We start from the raw sequence: 19148 nt of genomic DNA on the forward strand, positions 1-19148 counted from the left end.
AACTGTGATATGGTTGGAAATCTTTCACAAAATTAAGCAAGATTAACTCTGAGTCCTAAGGAGGCATCAGGAGATCGGTCACGTTCCTCTGGCTTTTTAAATATTATGTATTCAAGGGACAAAACAAGAGACTAAAATATACACTAAAATATTCATTAAAGTAAGACTTTAAAGTAGTTTTTAAAAAAGTTATGACATTAAATGCTTCAGATCAAACAATTTTTACTATCAGACAAAAAAATTACCTAAGTACATACAAATAGCTCTCGGGTTATTTAATTTTTCTAACGAAAAAAAATCTATTTAAGCTGAATAACTGATGACTTCTGCTCTTTACTACAAAATCCCAAAGGAGGAATGTTGACTTAGCGTTTTACCTGCCGGATCAGAGCTGTTGTAAACCACTGCCTGTAAAAATCAGACAGCGGCGTCGTTATTCATTCACCGCCAAACGTACAGCCAGGTGTTTCACATGGAAAGCTTTTTGTGTGCATTGTTTCCATCCTCTCGGGGAGTTTAACACGGAGGCGATACACTGTCTGAATCCTATTTCGTGTCTATTACATGTCTGGTGTCGATTATAAAAGGTGTAGTGGCGCTACATAAATACCAGGTGGCGTTTTTATTGGCGCTTTTAATTTATGTCCATAATAATGGTGCCATCATTTTTTACAATCCAGCTGCAACTTAATACACATCTGCCGGCATTCATAAAGTCTGTAGCACTAAATAAACAGCAGGTAGTACTTTTAACATTGTTTATGCAATACCAGATAGTGCTGCATAGAATGTGATAAATGACCAAGGTGGTTGTCCATATTTAACGAACACCTGGTGGCGCTAAGCGTTTTGAACGCTGAGTGGCGCTAACTACACGTCAGGATGCATTTATTAGATAGATTTGGCGCTAAATAACCGCAAAGTGGCGCTGGTAAAGGCGTGATTAATGTCCAAAATGACTTGCCATAAATTTCGATCGTAGGTTTATTGCTCAGAGTATAAACTAACATAAACAGAAATCCAGTTACTATCTAATCCCCCAACACACACGCGCGCGCACACACACACACAACAGCATAGATGAAATGTAACGTTGCAAGTTGAAAAGTGGGTCAGGAGCGATAAGACATCTCGATACTTTCTCGAGGATCACGCAGGACTCGTGTTTCCCCAACAGGCGGCCAGCAGCGGGTATAATTGATCAGACTGGGTGTGAATGGCTGCTCCTCAAGCGGCCAATGGCTGAGCACCGGATGCGAGATATCCGCTGCAACAACAAGCACTCTGTTCCCCCCTCCTCTCTCTCTCTCTCTCTCTCTCTCTCTCTCTCTCTCTCTTCAGCTTTGACGCCATGTACGGCCCAAATCCCGACCTCCTCTCCGGAAAGGGAGAGAGAGAGAAAAAAGAAAAAACACATGAGAAAAAATAGCTTGTAACCCTACATACTGTGTCGGATAAAACACGCCGAGAAAACCACTTGTAAACTGGAGTTTTGGTCGCTTTTTCTTCTGCTCTTACTTTTTTTTTTTTTTTTTTTAACCCCTTTCTTAAAGGAGTCTGTTAAGATTTACTCCGGCTGATGTTTTTAATGCCTCGTGCTCTTACGCAGAACATGGGATTTACGTCCTAACGCAGCGCGTTGGGGGAAAATAAGCGACGCTTGGAAACTTTCTCAATGGATTTTGCAGACTGCTTTCCCGACTGAGCTGCAGGAGTAAGGAAGAAACTGGGACTTATTTTACCTGAGCTGAAGCTGAAAGTGACGAAAACACGGTGAGTGTGAGCCTCTTATGGCACGCGCACGGACCTTTCGCTTTGTTTTAGTTTTTTACGGAATAATATGTAAGAATACGTCGTTTTCTTTCAGTCAGAAGTTCTTTGAGAACTTAATTTGCCGCTTTAATTTAAAAGATAGGCTATCTTTATTAAAAAGTTGCAGATGTTTCACTTACATTTGTGGTATTTTATGTGGCTGACCAACATAAAGTGTTGCATAAAACCCTAAAAAGGAAAATATCTAGGGTTTTAAGTGTGAGCCGCATATATCCAGTCTCCCTAAGTTCTCTTTAAATATTTGGAGAATGTTTCTCCAATTCTTCTTTCCAGATTTGCTCAAACTTTCTTAGATTGGACGGAGAGCATTTGTAAACAGCCATTTGCAAGTGTTAGGTTTGCAGCTGGGTTATTATAACTGGAATATACTTTGTTCCAAATCATTCCTGAGCTGGAAGGTGAACCTTTGCCACAATCCCGAGTCGTTGGCAGCATCCCTCAGGATGTCACATAGGATTGTCCTGTCATCAATCTTCCCATCAACTATGACCACTTTCAGCGTTCCTGCTGGGCAAAAGCCTCCCCACAGCACCATTCTGCCACCACTGTGGTGTGTGCAATATGATGTACAGTATTGGTTTACTTCCAGTATTGGGTGTTTCACATGAAGGCCATTCACAAGATTACATTATTCCGCATTTTTGCTGTGTTCCCCTCATGGGTTATAGCATTTCTAACTTTAACCAAGCTTTACACTGCTTAACACAGGGATCTCAAACTCCAGTCCTCGAGGGCCGCTGTCCTGCAGTTTTTAGATGTGCCACAGGTACAAAACGCTGGAATGAAATGGCTTAATTGCCTCCTCCTTGTGTAGATCAGTTCTCCCAGCCTTGCTAATGACCTAATTATTCTATTCAGGTGGTGCAGCAGAGGCACATTTAAAAGTTGCAGGACAGTGGCCCTCGAGGACTGGAGTTTGAGACCCCTGGCTTAACAGCTTTCTTCCTGATTTGTCCGATTGTTCACTAAAGCTCGCTAACACATCAGTGAGGCCTTCGCAGAGCCGCTGGATTTATACCAAAACGAAATTATACACAGTTGGACTCTATTTCCGAATGATTTCAGAAGGCAAATACCTGCATTGGCATTTTACATATCTAAATCGCACGTTATTCGTAGATCATTTTCAAAGAAAAATCTACTTTTCTCTCCATTGAGCGATTATGCACATGTTTGTATTTTACACCATCATCACCCCCTGCTTTCCGTCCCACCCACTGTGGTCAACATGGCCTGCACTCCAGCCCCCAGAAATAGATGAGGGGGCCAACACTCTGACAGCCGTCAGTCTGAACATGCCTGCAAACCCCCGGTTGCTGGTTGCTTTGCACCTTTGCAACTTTGTGCTCTGTATGTTTGCCCCCAGACTTTTGTGGGGGCCCACAAAGCCTTGGGGGCCCCCACAAAAAAAATGTCTCTTTGTAGACATTTATCTCTGCTGATCATGGGAAGGGCTGCACATTATAACACAGAAAATATCTAGATATCACACAAACTAAGTTTCACAGTATTTATGACAGAAGATGTAAATAAAAAAAAACACTAGATGAGCAAACTGTTTTTTTAAAGCTATATTCCTATTGTTGCTAAAATACTAACATTGATTTTTATAATATTGATAACTCTGTCATTACTATTTTATAGTTATAGTTTAAGTACTTGTAGGTAGTGCTGATCTACTATTTTTAAACTAGCTGAAGCTTAACAAGTTCACAACTAGTTACTAGTGAATTAGTTGACGCGTAGCTACCTTGCAGTCTGCTGCTTTACAGAAATGCTTCTCAAAGCTGGCCAACTTCTGTTTTAAACAGCGTAACCTTAATAGCAGTGACAGGTGGTGATTTTGTTGGTTTCCACATCATAAAATCGTAAATAATTGTCTTTTCCTTAACGGAATGAAACCTTCAGAAGCCTGTCTTCAACCAGCTGACTGGCAGGCCCTTACACTGCTTTAGGCTTCATACAGATGTAGAAGATTTCTGGCGCCGCTTCTAGGAATTCATTAAAAAGACTAAAGTGTAAGGCTAAATATTTAAGTGGTCAAACCAAAGCGTTTTATAACTCTATCTGGTCCATACCTAGTAAATTATTCAATTAATAGACCAGTATTTCGCATTATTCAACAATACTATCACAATTAGTTGATATTCTATGGAGCAAAAAAACAAAAGTTTGATCTTTCATGTTAATACACTTCTCTGACCAAAATTGAGATTAAATTTCAAATGGAAATGATATAAAACGTAAAACCTTTACACTCTAAATAAACTATTCTGAGGTTTTATCACTGTAACTCATTAGTATACCTAACCTCCAGATGAAATAAGCTTATATGCAACAATACGCGCGTGGGCACAAAAAAGGAAGTTGACCAGGATCAACTGGACGTGTTGCTTGGGTGCAGCGAAATGGACCATAACAACAGAAAACAACAAATTAACAGGAACTCTGCTGGATATTTCCTCCCACTGGTCGAGCCCTACCAAAATCTAAACTCTCGTCACTCGTCTTTTTGACAGCATGGCAATGCAAAAACGGGATCGAGAAAAGGGATGGTTGTCATGCATCTAATTAAAGTCCCTCATATATTATTATTTTATTCAAAATGAGTAGTTCAGTGTGCCGATATGACTCTCTACCCTGGTTTTCTTGCTGATATGCAATATTTAGTGTGCCTTCCATGTGTCAGAACTTTCTGTTGAGTCTTCTCTTTGACTTGTATCTGTCTTTAGCATGGCTTCCTCCAACGCTCAATAAAACCGTGTGAAAAACCTGAACTTTGATCACCACAAATTGCAGTCTTTGAGAGAGGAAAAATTGATCCCATTCAGCTTTAGATTAGAAATCAAATGGCTTTTCTCTCTCTGTGTGTGTGTGTGTGGGTGTGTGTGTGTGTGTGTGTGTAGTTGTTGTTTTTACATATATCTAATGAAACAAGATTAAAGGTGAGTATTTTTAAGGCTTGATCAAAGAGAAGTACGAGAGTACAGGAAGGGATTTTTTTTTTTCTCATTGGTAATGGTTATTCAAAGCCGTTATGGTTGAAGGAAAGCAGGAAGTTTGTAATAAACAACCTTTAGGGAAGCATCTGCATTCAGATGAGATATTGCTTCTAAAACATAAAGCCTGGCTGTGGAACTCGCTATGGCCCGGGGCAAACAAACTTCCCTGTTTCTGAGCGCACACAAAGAGCCTCTGTAGCTTGTGGCTCTGGAGACTCCACTCTCGTGTCAGACTCTGAAGCTGGTGGTCCAAACAGATGGTGCCTCGTGGCTTTTAGGTTGTTTGAACAACTATGTAATCAAACGGATCCATCTCCGACGAACACTGACCTGTGTGTGGGGCTCATTTTCATAGCAGTGCTTGTGCAGATATCTGTTATTATTTGCATGCCATTATTTGCATGCCTTGTCTAGCACGGATAAAAACGTTCCGTCTCTCCAACAGGAATTCAGATGTGTCCCCAGCCAGCTAGAGACGCCCTTCAGTCCAAAGATGGATTCCAGAAGTCAGAACGACAGCGACGGAGGAGGAGGACGCCATGGGGGGTTGCCGTCATTGACTGGATTGGCGAACATGGCGCATGACGAAGGTAGAGCACAATCACGGTCTCTGCAAACCCTAGATGCGCCGTCAGATCTTGGCCTGAACTGCAGGTTACGGCCACACACTCCACCAGTGTTATCTCTGGATCAGATAAGAATAAGCGGTGGTAGTAATGAATATACAGACGGGCCGTCGGCTGCTCAAAGGTCTCCGGCCACCCAGCAACGGAAGACCGATGTGGCTACATCAACGGGTTCAAGGACCAATGGACAGCAAGAGACCGAGGAAGAGATGTCCAACAACCTCCGCAATCTGCATTCAGTGACTCACCAAGGGAATGCAAATGCTCCCATCTCTTCAAGAGAGGGTGTGTCTCAGTCTTCCAGTGTGGAGGACTCCCAGAGCAGCGTCCGCACCAGCGCAGGGAGCGGTTCTTCGGGTCAGCGGCTTCTCGGCAGCCCGGTGAACAGCAGCGAAATAATCAGAAACCAGCCAAAACGAGCTGATTCCGAGGAGCTGAAACCCCTGAACACAGAGTACAGAGACATAGAAGCAATTCCAGGCAGCAGGAAGCCTTTAAAAAAGGACAAACACTCCAACAAATGCGAGTCCTGCGGTCGGTGCAAGTGCTCAGAGTGTGTCCAGCCGAGAGTGCTTCCGTCCTGCTGGATGTGCGGCCAACGCTGCCTGTGCTCTCCACACAAGGCCGTGGAGTACGGGACGTGCGCCTGCTGCGTGAAGGGCATTTTCTACCACTGCTCCAACGATGACGAGGACACCTGCGCGGACAAGCCCTTCTCATGCTCTCAGTCACGCTGCTGCGTACGCTGGACGACCATCACGGTCTGCTCCTTGCTCTGCCCTTGTCTCTTGTGCTACCTCCCAGGTAAGGGGTGCCTGGCCATGTGCCAGTGCTGCTACGACCGAGCCACACGACCCGGCTGCCGATGCAAGAACTCAACCGTAACCCGCTGTCACGACGACAGCACAGCAACGTAGGCCAGGATGAAATCGGACATTTATTGACCAACTCCACACTGAGTGAACTGCAAAGTGTCAAGTTGCACAATTTGAGCCATCTAATAGTGTCATTGTGGCTGTTGTCTTTATGTCCACCTGACATGTCAGGAAAGGCTTCCATGTGTCTACTTTGAATGCAAATTTACTAAAAGAAATGTTACTGGTAAAGGCACTGGAGGTGCATTTACTCACCCCAGCATTAGGAGTTTCACTTGAATGGTCAACCAAAATAAGCACTCCACATTTCAAGGTATGGCATCTTATTTAACTACTGTTATATCTTTTCACTCAAGTGCCATGATTTCCTAATACAGTCCAAGCAGATATCTTTGGGGTTTTAACATTTGATACAAACTATATTCTAAAAGCTTCTGCTACTAACTGTATGTAACGTAATAATGGAAAGGGGAAATACAATAGAAAATGACAGATGTTTTATTTTTGTATATATATCTATATTATACTTCAACTGTGAAAGGTTTTCTGCCATTAGAGGCACCTTGATGAATCTGCACCAGCTCCCATTCCTACAAAGTTTCTGCATTCACTGGAATATCTACCAATCATATTTTTAAATAATTCACAATGTTAGAGATCTTAACCCTGATCCTACCTGTAAATTGTACAGTGACCTTATTATTTGAAAAAGAAAAAAATGTCTAATTCCAAAATTGCCTAGTGTAAAGTTAAAAAGATATATTTATTTGAAGGTTTTAATATTTTATTATGACAAATATTTATTTTGAGAAAGCATTGTTAAAGGCCTCCTCTGTTGCTCGACAGATTTGACACGAATAGCTCACTATGAATTAGAAGATGAATATATTAACGTATAAAATTAAAAAGCCTTGAAGTCTAATAACTGTGTGATTTTTATTGATTGTATTGAAAGGTTGGTACGGCCAAAATGAAACAATGAAATGTCACTGCTGTGTAAATCGCATTCCTGCTCTTGCTCTCGCTTATTTGATGCGCCTTTGACTGACGAATGTTGAAAGAGGGTTGAGCGGGAGGGGAGGGGGTTGTTTTACATAATTATCAACTTTCACCCATTTTACAGAAGGTGTTGGAGGAGACAGGGGGGGGGGCATAAAAAAATAAATAAAAAATAACGGGCTGAATCCCATTAGAGGCAGAAAAGGAAGAGTTGATCTGGTGTTTAGTCTTCACAGCCCTCCTCTCCCTCTGCATTGTCTCAGCTGTGAATGAAGAAGGGAAGCGCGAGTGAGATGGAGGGGGCTAAGGTCGTTTGGAAGAGGGTCCGCTAAGGGTTAAAAGCGTCGCTTTGAATGACAAAGACCAAACAGTTTACCCCCGTATTCAGCCCGGCAAGCATTCATCCTGTTCTCAATAGTTAGGGGGTTATTTTGGCTCCTCTCTGGTACCTGCTCCCACTTGGTATTCCCATAGGGAGATGGTGGGGTTGTTGGGGAGAGAGGGGTGGTGGTGGTGGTGGGGGGTCACTGGATGCACACTGTTTTTTTGTTTTTTCTGCAAAAAAAAAAAGTTTTTTCAATTCCTTTCTTATTTTTAGCTCACGTAGATTATCCAAGAGAATTATACCACTGATAATCCAAAACAAAAAGAAACTACAAACTGGTTCGGTGAAAAGATTTGTTTATCCATCAAGTATCTGCAGCAATTTGGCAGGAGGAGGAGGATGGGATATGAACTGGAAAGAGAGACCGGGGGGGGAGACAGCTCTCTTTGTTGGTTTTAGCCACCGTGGCCCCTGCGGTTCATGGTGTTGTGGGGCAAGAGCGGCTCATTCACCCTGCTCACCAAGGCAGAACGCAGCACAGGAAGACAGGAAGGAAGCGGGGCTATTCTTTATGGAAGCATTGTCTGTCCGTCTGATGGGGCCAGGCTTAAGCAATCAAACAGCCCTGTGAGAGGCAGGAGGGTGGGGGGGCTGAGGGCCCACCGTTTGCCTGGCGATGACGGAGATGTGTTCCTCTGTGAAAATATACAAAAAAAAAAAAGCAAAACGTGTACGCATCTCTTTCTACTTCCTTTTGCTGGTCAAATTTGAGAGAAAATCAGAATGCCACGAAGAGAAAAGGTCAAACCACAACTTGAGTTGACTTTAAGTTCCAGGTTTAAAATTGTAACAGAAAAAACAAACTTTTTCTATTTTTATAGAAAATAAAATAATTTTCTTTATTTTTATGCTCTAAGGAAGGGGTGCCAAACTCATTTAACATATAGATAAAGCCAATTAACAAATTAATAAATAGCGGCAGGCGATGGGTATTAATCGAAATTAAATAATATTTCACATATTTTAGTTTTGCTGGACAGAAAAAAAATGCTAATGTTTAAGCACACAGCTGTTATTTGAAAAGGCTCTATTTTTAGAGTTTAGAGGGCAAAAACAACAAAACACCGTCTGATTTGGCCCACAGGCCTCGACTTTTCACACGCGCTCCATTTAATTTACACAGCAGGTTTAAATTTCTCTTTTTCTCCACCCAAATGTTCTTCTAAGTAAATAAAGAACTTACAAGAAAGTGCAAAATAAATTAAAATGACTTCACAATTTGAAGCACTGTGTATGTTAATGTCAATAAAAACTATTTTAGTAGCAAAAACACAGAGGGTTGAACTTTGCTCAAGAGATCTCACCTCTAACAGCAACTTGAATTTCTGTAAAAACCAAAAAAAAAAGAGGTAATTCATTCATTTTTCCCACACTTTCTAAAAGTAGCTTAAGGTGAAAAGAAATTATGGACGAAATGAGACTGGAGAACCACCGTCACTTAAAAACAAATCATCTCTTTACTGCTTTTGCTCCATCCAGTCCAAACTTTGTGCTGCGAAGTCGGGTCAATAAATCCATCAGAGGTGCTTAAAACCAAAGAGGGAGGGAGAAAAAAAAAAAAACAATTAAAAAAAAAGATAAAATCTCACACCTATCTCATCTCTACCGGTGAAAACGTTTTCTCAGAAGCTGAACTTTCTTCTTTTTTTTTTTTTTTTTGTTTTCCGATGTGGGCGGCTGAGAGATGCATGCGTGTGGAACTCAAAGCCAAAGCGCAACCCCCTCCACCACCTGAGTGCGGTTTAACTTTCCACTGAGCTTGTCCTCTGCTACTGTCGCACTTCTATGCTTTCAGGCAAAGTCGAGAGTTTTGGGGACTGAAACTGGATGAAGTTTGCCCTCTCACAATTCATCTCAACGCTCCCTTTTGGGGAGTAAAGATAATCATTTCCGCAAAGTTAGCTTCTGAGATGAATGAGGTGCTGCTTTTTAATTCCAAATCTCAACCTGTAGCAGCTCAATCGGTCTCCGTGACAGCTGAACTACTGTTATGCCTTAAGAAAGAAGATTACAGCAGCCATGAAAGCAAACAGACACCGACTAGAGAGTGCATCTGCCATAAAGGTTTAGTGGGTGTGTATAAGGCAGAGGGCGTGCAAAAGAGGACGCCATGCTAGCAGCAGGCGAGTCTTTGCTCAATGTGGAAAGCGGGCACAAAAAAAAAAAGAAAGAAAGAAATCTGGCGTGCGTTCGTCCTGATAAACTCGACCGCTGGCGTATTCTTGCACACGTGTGCAAGTCTCCCCCTCGCACAATGAAATCTCCCACTGGAGGCCCGAGTCTAATGGCAGCACTTAACTTCAATCCACCACAGGAAGTCGGTTCATCTGCATGCCTTTACACACACAAACACACAGCGTCAGTCCGCTGCTGACAGCCAGTGGATATTTGTTGGCGACGCGGAGGCTGCAAGGCTCTTTACAGCTTAGCGGCCAATTGTTGTTCACCCAGACACACACACACACACCCACACACACACACACACACCCCAAGAGCTTAGAGCTTCAGTTGTTATCCTGAAAGGCAATCCTGATCCCCCTGCAACACAGTAGGACAGACGCACATTAAAAAGAGGAATTAGTGTGGTCTGACAGCTCACTATAACACATGGCACTTAGCTTGTGGATGTGAGCGTTTGTGGCAATTATGTGTGTTTTGGGAAGGTCCGTTCGCATGTGGATGCATGCGTGTGTGTAATCAGGAACAGACTGCGAATTATATAGTAAAGGTTTGCATACAGAGCGAATAGTAGCCATTTAGCGTGTGTAGCGTTAGCCAAGCACAGTTTGCACACATGCAAATGGGGAAATGGGCAACTTGGAGACTAAATGGTGACTGTTGATCAATTTGAAAGCTAATGTTATAGTAAATGAAATTCTCCATTTATATTTAAGCGTATCTGTTCTTACCTTTTTTAGGCAATGCACATTTTTAAAAGAAAACTGTCACTTTATATAGTTATAAATCTAAAGTTTAGTTGTTGTTATTTTCCTTTCTAAAGTGTGGTTCTGTTGAGAGGTAGTAAATTGTCAATACATTACCAATAAGTTGTTACTACCAGGCATTTCCTGACAAAAATGCATCTTAAGTCCTTCTGAAAACAACATTAAATAGACTGGATTGAAAAAATGAAATAAAAGCAGGTCAATTATATGATGTTGATGTTAAGACCATGTATTTGTATGGCTTCAGGTGTTTGACTATTAACACTACACACTACATTGGCTCTAGCCAACAAGTTTTTGCATATCCATTTTTTTCCCCCTCAACCCAATTTGCAAACCAGCTTCCCTGTTCTGCATGTGTCTCATTCGTCCCCAATGGCGTCATATAAACGCCTACCTGAATAGTGCCATTGAGACCCAGGTAGAATTATTCAAATTTGAGTATAAGGGGAAGAGAGTGAGGACAATTCCTAGTCAGATCTTACTAGATAACTCAACTATTGAAAAAACTATTTCAGTTGTGCATTTTAATAATGCCAGAAAATAGAATCCAGGACACGGAGGCTTGGCTTTCTATCCCCTAAACTTAGCATGTTTATTAGGATCTAAGGGAAATTTACAGTGAGTATGAATAGCTCCACAGAAAGTAATTTTAAAAACAAATCTGAAAGCACTAGGTACTAGTGAAACATATGCCAGCAAGTGAAAACGACAATTACATGGGTTTTTCTTCCAAAGCAATGCTAAAGTATGCAAAGTTTAGTTCATACAGTTTAGCAACAGCTGTGCTGAGATCAGAAGGTATCATGATCCTTTACTCTTGTTATAGACAACACATTATTTAGAAGAGGCAACCACAAAAGTGTGTGTTTTTCAAAAGAAATGGGGCAATGGGTTATTCAGCGAGAACCTCAACTGGGACAAGACTGAAGATGTTTGTAGGTTCATGAACATCTTCATGAGAAAAAACTGTTTTTTAAATGCATTTATTTAAGACGATATCTTTTTGGTTTAAATCTGAGGCAAACCATTTTTATGTCCTCTCTCTCTCTCTCTTGCCTGGAGGAAATGGAGATCTTGGGTCTGTCATGCAGCTATGAGAGAACTGCAAGCCACGGGGTCTTGTTACCGTTCACAGGTGCGGCGTGTTGACAAGCTCATGATGACAGCAAAGCCAAGGTGCGCTCGAGTGTGCGCGCGCTCGTACATATGGAAGTGTTTTCCCAGCCCGAGGACAGAAATTTGTCAATGGCTGCAGAGATTGTGAACATGCCTGAAATTCCTCTAGACTCCAAACAACTGGTGACAAGTTTGGAGGCTCCAAAGAGAGAGGGAGAGGCTCTCTTGCCAAAGTTTTCCACTCTGCAAGAGCAGGTGAAACTTTTCCAAAAATAAAGGGCCTACTGTTCTTCTTTACAGCTACGATATAGGGAGAAGCACAGTTTGGCCAAATGTGAAAATTTGTTTTAATACTTTAAGCAGAATTGCACCTGGACAATAGGATTTTTCAGAACCTGCCTTTATACTACACCTGGTATCTAAAAAAGGTTTCTAATCAAAATTTTACATTCTATTAATTAACCAAAAGCAGGAGTAATGGGGGAAAAAAATGGCCAAATCAACTAGTCCTCAGGAATCAGACCATCTGAGCCAAAAGGAAATTCCCAATTGGATACTGAAGGCCTGTATGCACATAAGGGATGTTGTTTTAACTTTATAAGTTCAGTAAAAATGTTCATAAAATTGTCAACAAGAAGTTCGGATACTGCTACAATAAATGTATTTAGGTCTTAAGACCCACACGTGTGAGGCCACTTGAAAAGTCGTTTGCGCATTTAATGTTTATGGAACTTAGTGGAAGAATTCCTTCTCTACAGACCATGGTTGCCTCATTGACGGGACTCCAAAGTAAGAGAAAACAAGACACACACTTCATGTGTCATTTCTTGAGGAGCAGCTCTGCAGCTGGGCCTGGGCCAAAAGCAACAGAATTCCATCAGCTTGGTATGCCGGCCCGATTAATACAGAAAACAGAGTGCTTTACTGAGCTAATTTAGTGTAGAAGTGTGGCACTTTCCTGGTCGTTATGTTGTCCGTCAAAATAACAGGAGGGTTGGACAGAGCAGGGTAGAGGGGGCACTACTAGGATTTTGCTCAATGCCTTAAACTTTCATCACCAATCCGGTTTGATGGCATCTCTGCAGAGTTTGGCGACTTTGCTTCACTTAAGAAAATTATCTTCCCGTGCAAGTCAAACTATATCCATACCGTCTGCTGAATGTTAAAGCCCACGATGCAAACCTGATGCCAGCTTGGTCAAATACAGCAGACCAATGCACACCTGCAGCAATGGTGAAATAGTTCCTCAGAGGTTCTAGGGTTTTGTGTTAAGAGTTGGTCAAGGAGTTGTCACGTTTGCCTTCATTAGATCTTGTAATGTCCAACTTACAACGGATAACATGCAAGAGGCATGAGCAAAGGTAGGTGGGCATGTTACGGACCCTGGCGTGGTTCAAGCTAGCTAGCTAGCTAGCGCAGGCAGTCTTGACCACTTCCTTTGTTAGCATAAACTACACACTGTACAGAACTTGACAACGTTTTATCAGCAGGTCATAGTTTTGAAATGGACTTAAAACTTTCATCGTTTGAGCTAAGGGGAGAACAGTACCACAAATACAAAAATACAATTACAAAAAAGAGGCCAACCACTGTTTTTTGTTTTGTCCATTCAGGAACACCATCATGGGTAGCAGGGGCTAGATTTCAGAGCAAATAGAAATCTAGCCACATCGCTTCAGCTTCACCTCTTGTCTCCCCTGTCTAAGGAGGTCAGGACCAAGTAAAAATAGCTCAAGCAGGAATAACTGGAATTGAGGTTATGTTCCAAAAAGATTCATTGAGAAAAGTGAGAAATAAGTGAAACCCAGTGTTGTCTGATACACAATGATCAATTTATTAAATGTCAGATCAATTGAGTATTTATGGGATGACCTTGCCAAGCAAGTTTCATCCATGGAAAACCTAACCAGCAACATCTTCTTTGGTCTGCCTTGGTTGCTATAGCAATAAGCCTGACTATTGTGGGGCAAACTCAAAAGATGGAACGGAAGTCAGCTATTTTACCCATTTTTATTTCAAAAAATTATTCACAAAAATCCTAGTTCAGACTTCGCTACTTGTAGTGTTACTATAAAGCAATTCACCTTAGTAATTCACTTTTAACTGATCTGTATGTATAGGCTTTCAGCCAAAGACTTGCATAAGGATATTTTTTTAAGAAGTTGTACAAAAACTGAGAGGAAGTTACTTATTAAGTATCTCGTCTACCTGTGCCAAGATAAGCTTTGTGTTTCTGCCACTTTAACCCGACCAATATCCTGTCTGGGTGTGCTTAGGAGTGGGCACGTGTGTTTTCCATGTTTCTCGGAAGGCTGCAGAGCAACATTTCCTTTATGTTTCGACTCGCACACAGTCGAGGACACAAATTTGCCCGATCCCTCTGCCTTTTGGAGCCTGCGCAGGGGGAGCGGCAAGCCATTGCCAAAAGGTTTGCTGTTGACATCGACAAAGCAGTCTCTGTTCTTCCTTTAACGCCGCCCCTCCCTCCCACCACAGCTCCCCTGTCCTCCCCGCAAGCATTTCATTGCTTCTCCCTTCTATATGCCACTCTCGCCTCACTGTTCCTCACTGCTTCTCTCCTTTCTGTCTTTATGTCAACCCCCCGCGGCCACTCTCCCTGCGCCTTCCATCCTCTCTTTGGCTCTCTTCCCTCCTCACATTTCGGATGTGGGGCAAGAGAAAAGGATACAGCGCCAAGCTCTGTTTGACAGTGAGAGCGCAGGGGCAGGGGCTGAAGCAAAAGGAGCCTTTTTAGGGGATCCATGTGCATGTTTGAGTGCTTTCCGAGTGGTGACAACAGAACCCACACCTCTAAATCAGGAAGACTCTGTTTACACTTCATGACTGCTACAAGTGTTCGATTGCGTAGATTGTTACACACTGCGACATTGAGGCGACATGTTCATCGCAAGACTCTGTTCAAAGGGTGTAACAGTGGAGCACCTTTGTGAATCGTTTCCACTGAGCCGTATGGCACCGTTTTATGATCCGCCGTATTATAAGTAGACAAAATAATGCACCGCGCCACGCCGACCCGTTGTCGCAACTCTCGGTGGAATCGAGGCAATAGACGATCGTTGAAGCTTTTACGGCTGCAATTAAAAAGGGAACCACAATACATAATTGTGAGAGGCTTAGTGTTAAAAATTATTTACTTCAGTTTCACAGAGAACAGAAGACAAAAATTAGGAACTTCTTTTTCTTTCTTTTTTTTGCATGAGGCTCTAATGATAGGCCATTCTCAATCATCACTTCCAGATCTAACATTTTTATGAGCCAATTATTGGTCAACAATGATTTAATCAACTCCACTCACAACTGGATTTGCAACAAGACTGTTTCTAGAAGATGAGAGACAACTTGATGTAAACCTGGGTCAGAAATACCCAGATTTACTTTACATTACTTAAAGTAAAATTCACAACCTTACCTGAAATGTTTCACATTTTGTATGATTACAACCAATTTAATTGCCTTGCAACTGCAAACTTAATGTCCTTCAAGTTGGACAAAAAACCCAAACATACATCCAGGCTTAAAATTAAATAGTTTACATTAAAGTATGATTTGATTTTTGAGAATTCTTCATTCAATCTCATCAAAGTTGAGCTAGCTTGTTTAAAAGAAAGGGCAGAAACTTTCTTTTATACGTGCACAGCTGGTGGAGACAACACAAATAGAATCCCTGAATCAAGAGGAAAATGTTTTTCAGGGTTTTGACATCTTTCAAATCAAGTTTCAGACTTTATAGAGTTCTCTGTGCTTTATAGCACATCTTTCAAAAATAAATATAAACGTTCACACTGAATTTCCATCACTGCTTTTTAAATAGGGAACCTGCAGGAAGGAGGAAGAAAGAGAATAGAAAAGGAACAATGGATTAAGGAACTGAACAGAATTGGGTCATAGGGAAGAAATAAATGGCTTTACTGATTGTTAGAATTTGTTTATTTTAGTCGAGGGAGGCAAAGAAGATTTTAGCAACAATATATGATATTTTGATGCCAGTATTGTCAGAACACGTGTGATGACCAGCGGTAATCCTAGTGGTGCACAAGAAGAAAATGTGACTCGCAAAACAAGCTGAACTCAAAATAATACGGCTGCTCGTTTAGCCCAGAGTGAAGTCATCCGGCTGCACGGATTAATTGATGGATGTGACAGGAAGCGGGGATGAGCGAGGGGAGATTGTAGGTCAGAATGTAAAGTTGGAATTAATTAGGGCCCATCGCGGGGAAAGTGAATGGCTCATTGTTATCGGGAACAGACTGCAAGGAGGAACAATCTGGGCTTTGTGCAACAAGTTCACCTCTCTGTCCTCTTCCTTCTCCCTCACTTTCCCTCCTCATGCACCAGATCGATGGTATGGAGTTCTGGTAGGATTTTTCTATTTGGCTATTTCTATGCTAAATATCCTACTTGTATAGAATTTGCTAGACCTCTCACGATAAATTTTGTTGGACAATAAATTGTCCCAAAAGTTATCGCGATAAGCGATATTTGTATTTTGCATTAATAATGCAAGAGCACAGTCTTAAAGATCAATACATTTTACATTCTAATGAGCATTTAACACTGGAAGACATACCAAATATCCAAAGTAAATCAACAAAACAACCAATGAATCTCTGTAAATAGTACTAACAACCTTTAAAGGAGTCAGACTCTTTATCTCTTTGCACTCATGTAGGTCTATAAATTAGAAAGGCTGAGTAACCTCTCCTCCCAATTTGATAAGTGGAAAATTGAGCTGGAAATGGAACTGCCAAAGGTCTACCAAGCCTCCCCACCCTGCATAATTACAGCCTCCAAGCTTGCAGTAATTAATCTTTGAGAAAACTTGTCAAATTATTAATAGGGCCCTTAAGTGATGGCCCTGAAAGGAGGCCACTGTTCTGAAACGAGCAAGAGAGAGAGAGAGAGCAAGCGCAGGCCTTTTGGAGGGGCTGTTTACTGTGAAAATACGAAGAGGTCGCTCTCCAGGAGTTCCACGACTCCACGTGTCAAGGCTCTCCACACGCGGAAGACTTAAAGGGAGTGCAAGTCTCTCCGGAAACCAGAGAGAAAGTGAACTCCTCCGTAGACATTACAGGGATGATTGATTTCTGTCAACGCACTGAGTGCTGTGTGGTTTAAGGATGTGTTCTGCTTCACGTATGACCACTCTAGCAACTGTAGTCTCCGACTCTTTACCCTACTGTGCCTCTTGTTCCGCCCTCTGTTGCTACCGAACACAACGGACATTGTTCTCACTAGCCGATCAGATCTCGCCATCCCATTCTCAATTTAAGTCCTCAGAATGTACAGTGTCACTGTCTTCAGGTGTTTTGTTTTCTGTTTTTAATCAGGATTTGATGTGACTGACCAACACGCTGTTTCAGTTTCTGATTCGGATTAATCCACACCTGGAGGAAGAAGGACGCCTTCCTGAGAACGAGCTGACACAATTTTTGTCATGAGACACAGTCAAGGATTTGGAAACTTCGGATGAAGTATGGGAGAGGCTTTACCATGACACCTGAAAATATAAAAATAAAAATCACCCTAACACCATGCTTCCAACACCAAATTCTGCCGCCTGTGTTCAGAGTCATTTCCAGTGTTAGTAAGACAGACAGACAAATGTGTGGCCTAGTCTTTGTCATCAAACTTAAAATATGAAGGAAGCAGAAAACCGTCTAAGTTTTCTGACATAGCCACTACACTATAAAAACACTCTCTTATTGATGTGTTCTTGTAGTGCATTAGTGTTTTTATATACAATTGTTGATAAAATATAAATAGCTGCACTTGGAATTGAACACAGGAATCAGCTGCTCTCCACACCACCTTTTCTTCACTTTGTCATTTATATAAAAGTTGTATTATCTACTTTCCTTCGGTGATGTTCAAAATTAGAAAAACTGGACTTATGTTTTTCTTCTTACCACAAGAAGGCAGAATAAAGGCCGAATTTGTAGAGAACATGACCAATAGTGTCCTGTAGACACCATTAGCTATTTGTAAATTAGTTTTGTAACTAATGTACAAAACTGACTTACACTTATTAGCTAGTGTAGTAAGATATTTTCAGTAGAAACAAAGTTGAGTTTTTGAATTGCAGTCACTGCAAAACCAATCGCGCAAAAAAAATGAGTACCAGCCTTTTGTTGGTAGGAAAAGAGATAGCGTGGATCCATTTTTAGTCACCTCTAAATTTACTGTGTCTTTGATTTGCCAAACAATGCACAAAAGGTTCAGTCAATTCCAGGAAAAAATGAAAGCAAACTCCCTTTTCCTTTTGAGAAATATCACTACAGAAGAATTCGCCCTCAAAGATCAGTTCCATGGTCAGATTAAACAGTCCATCTTCAAAGGCGTCTCATTGAGGAACCCTGTCTTCCAAATAAAATCCCTTTAGGTCACAACACGCGTCCTGCTAACCATCTCCTACTAAGTTTCACATCTTTTTCCATGTAAACAACATGTACGTAGGTTGTGTGTACTTCCAATACTTGTGAAATGTCAAGACATGCATCCTAAAAAGTTGCTCCAAACCCTTTTCTTCCTGTCTGAACCAAAGACGCCTCACGACCCGGCTGTTTGTTGCGACTCCTGAATGGAGGCGTGTATGTGCATGTGAACGCCGAAAGCGGAACAACAGAGCTATTCTGTTCTTCCGCAACACAGTGTTTCTTGCCCACTTGAAAGCAGCGCTGCCTTGTGCCAAAGAGATTACATATTTCCTCTCTTACTGCCACAGGGTTAAGAAGCTTTGCTCTCGTGTGGGTGACTGCTGTTGCAAGTCAGCGAAGGGTTCCATGCTGCAGATCTAAGAGCTAAAGTTTTCAATCCTTGTTGCAAAAGTCACCTTTTAGCTCTCTAGGTTATAAAACCAAACCGAAATCAACCAGATTATTAACTTTGTTTAATTAAAAAAAAAAAAAAAAAAACAGCCCTGCTGTCATGGAAACATTAAAGTTGAAATATAGCAAATTGATGACTATGATCAACTGAAACTTGATAGGTGTTACCAATCAGATCTTTTAATTTATCATTACTAATACTTGTAAATATGTGGTTGCTTTCCAGTGGGTTATTTTGAGCTTCAACAGATAACCATCAAGCCACAAGTCTTTGATAAACATGGTTACCATTAAAGTTTTCCACCCACTGACTTTCTGTCCGAGTAGAAACAGAAAGTCAGTAGATTTATTTACATTAAATAGGCCAACTCCTCCAGGATAGGTATGCAAGCCTAGTCTTACATAAACTATCAATAATAATAATAATAATAATAATAATGAACAATCATTGCAAATTTAAAATGCGAGGAGATTGTGCATGTTGCTCAGATTTAAACATACACTTTAGTTAACATAAAA

General features: G+C 41.4%; 1 protein-coding gene across 2 annotated transcripts; it reads left to right on the forward strand.

The window, feature by feature from the left end:
• Positions 1–1336: 1336 nt before the first annotated feature.
• On the forward strand, positions 1337–7325 carry spry2 (sprouty RTK signaling antagonist 2). 2 transcript variants are annotated; one of them, XM_032557078.1, is made up of 2 exons: positions 1337–1773; positions 5281–7325. In XM_032557078.1, the coding sequence occupies exon 2, from the start codon at positions 5329–5331 to the stop codon at positions 6376–6378; it is 1050 nt and encodes a 349-aa protein (XP_032412969.1). In that variant the 5' UTR covers positions 1337–1773; positions 5281–5328; the 3' UTR covers positions 6379–7325. The 2 variants fall into 2 exon arrangements, with proteins under 2 accessions (XP_032412969.1, XP_032412970.1); XM_032557079.1 differs by lacking the exon at positions 1337–1773 and adding an exon at positions 5034–5167.
• Positions 7326–19148: the final 11823 nt, after the last annotated feature.

The sequence above is a fragment of the Xiphophorus hellerii genome, chromosome 24 (genome assembly GCF_003331165.1).
Source record: "Xiphophorus hellerii strain 12219 chromosome 24, Xiphophorus_hellerii-4.1, whole genome shotgun sequence".
In the NCBI taxonomy this organism is placed as follows: Eukaryota; Metazoa; Chordata; class Actinopteri; order Cyprinodontiformes; family Poeciliidae; genus Xiphophorus; species Xiphophorus hellerii.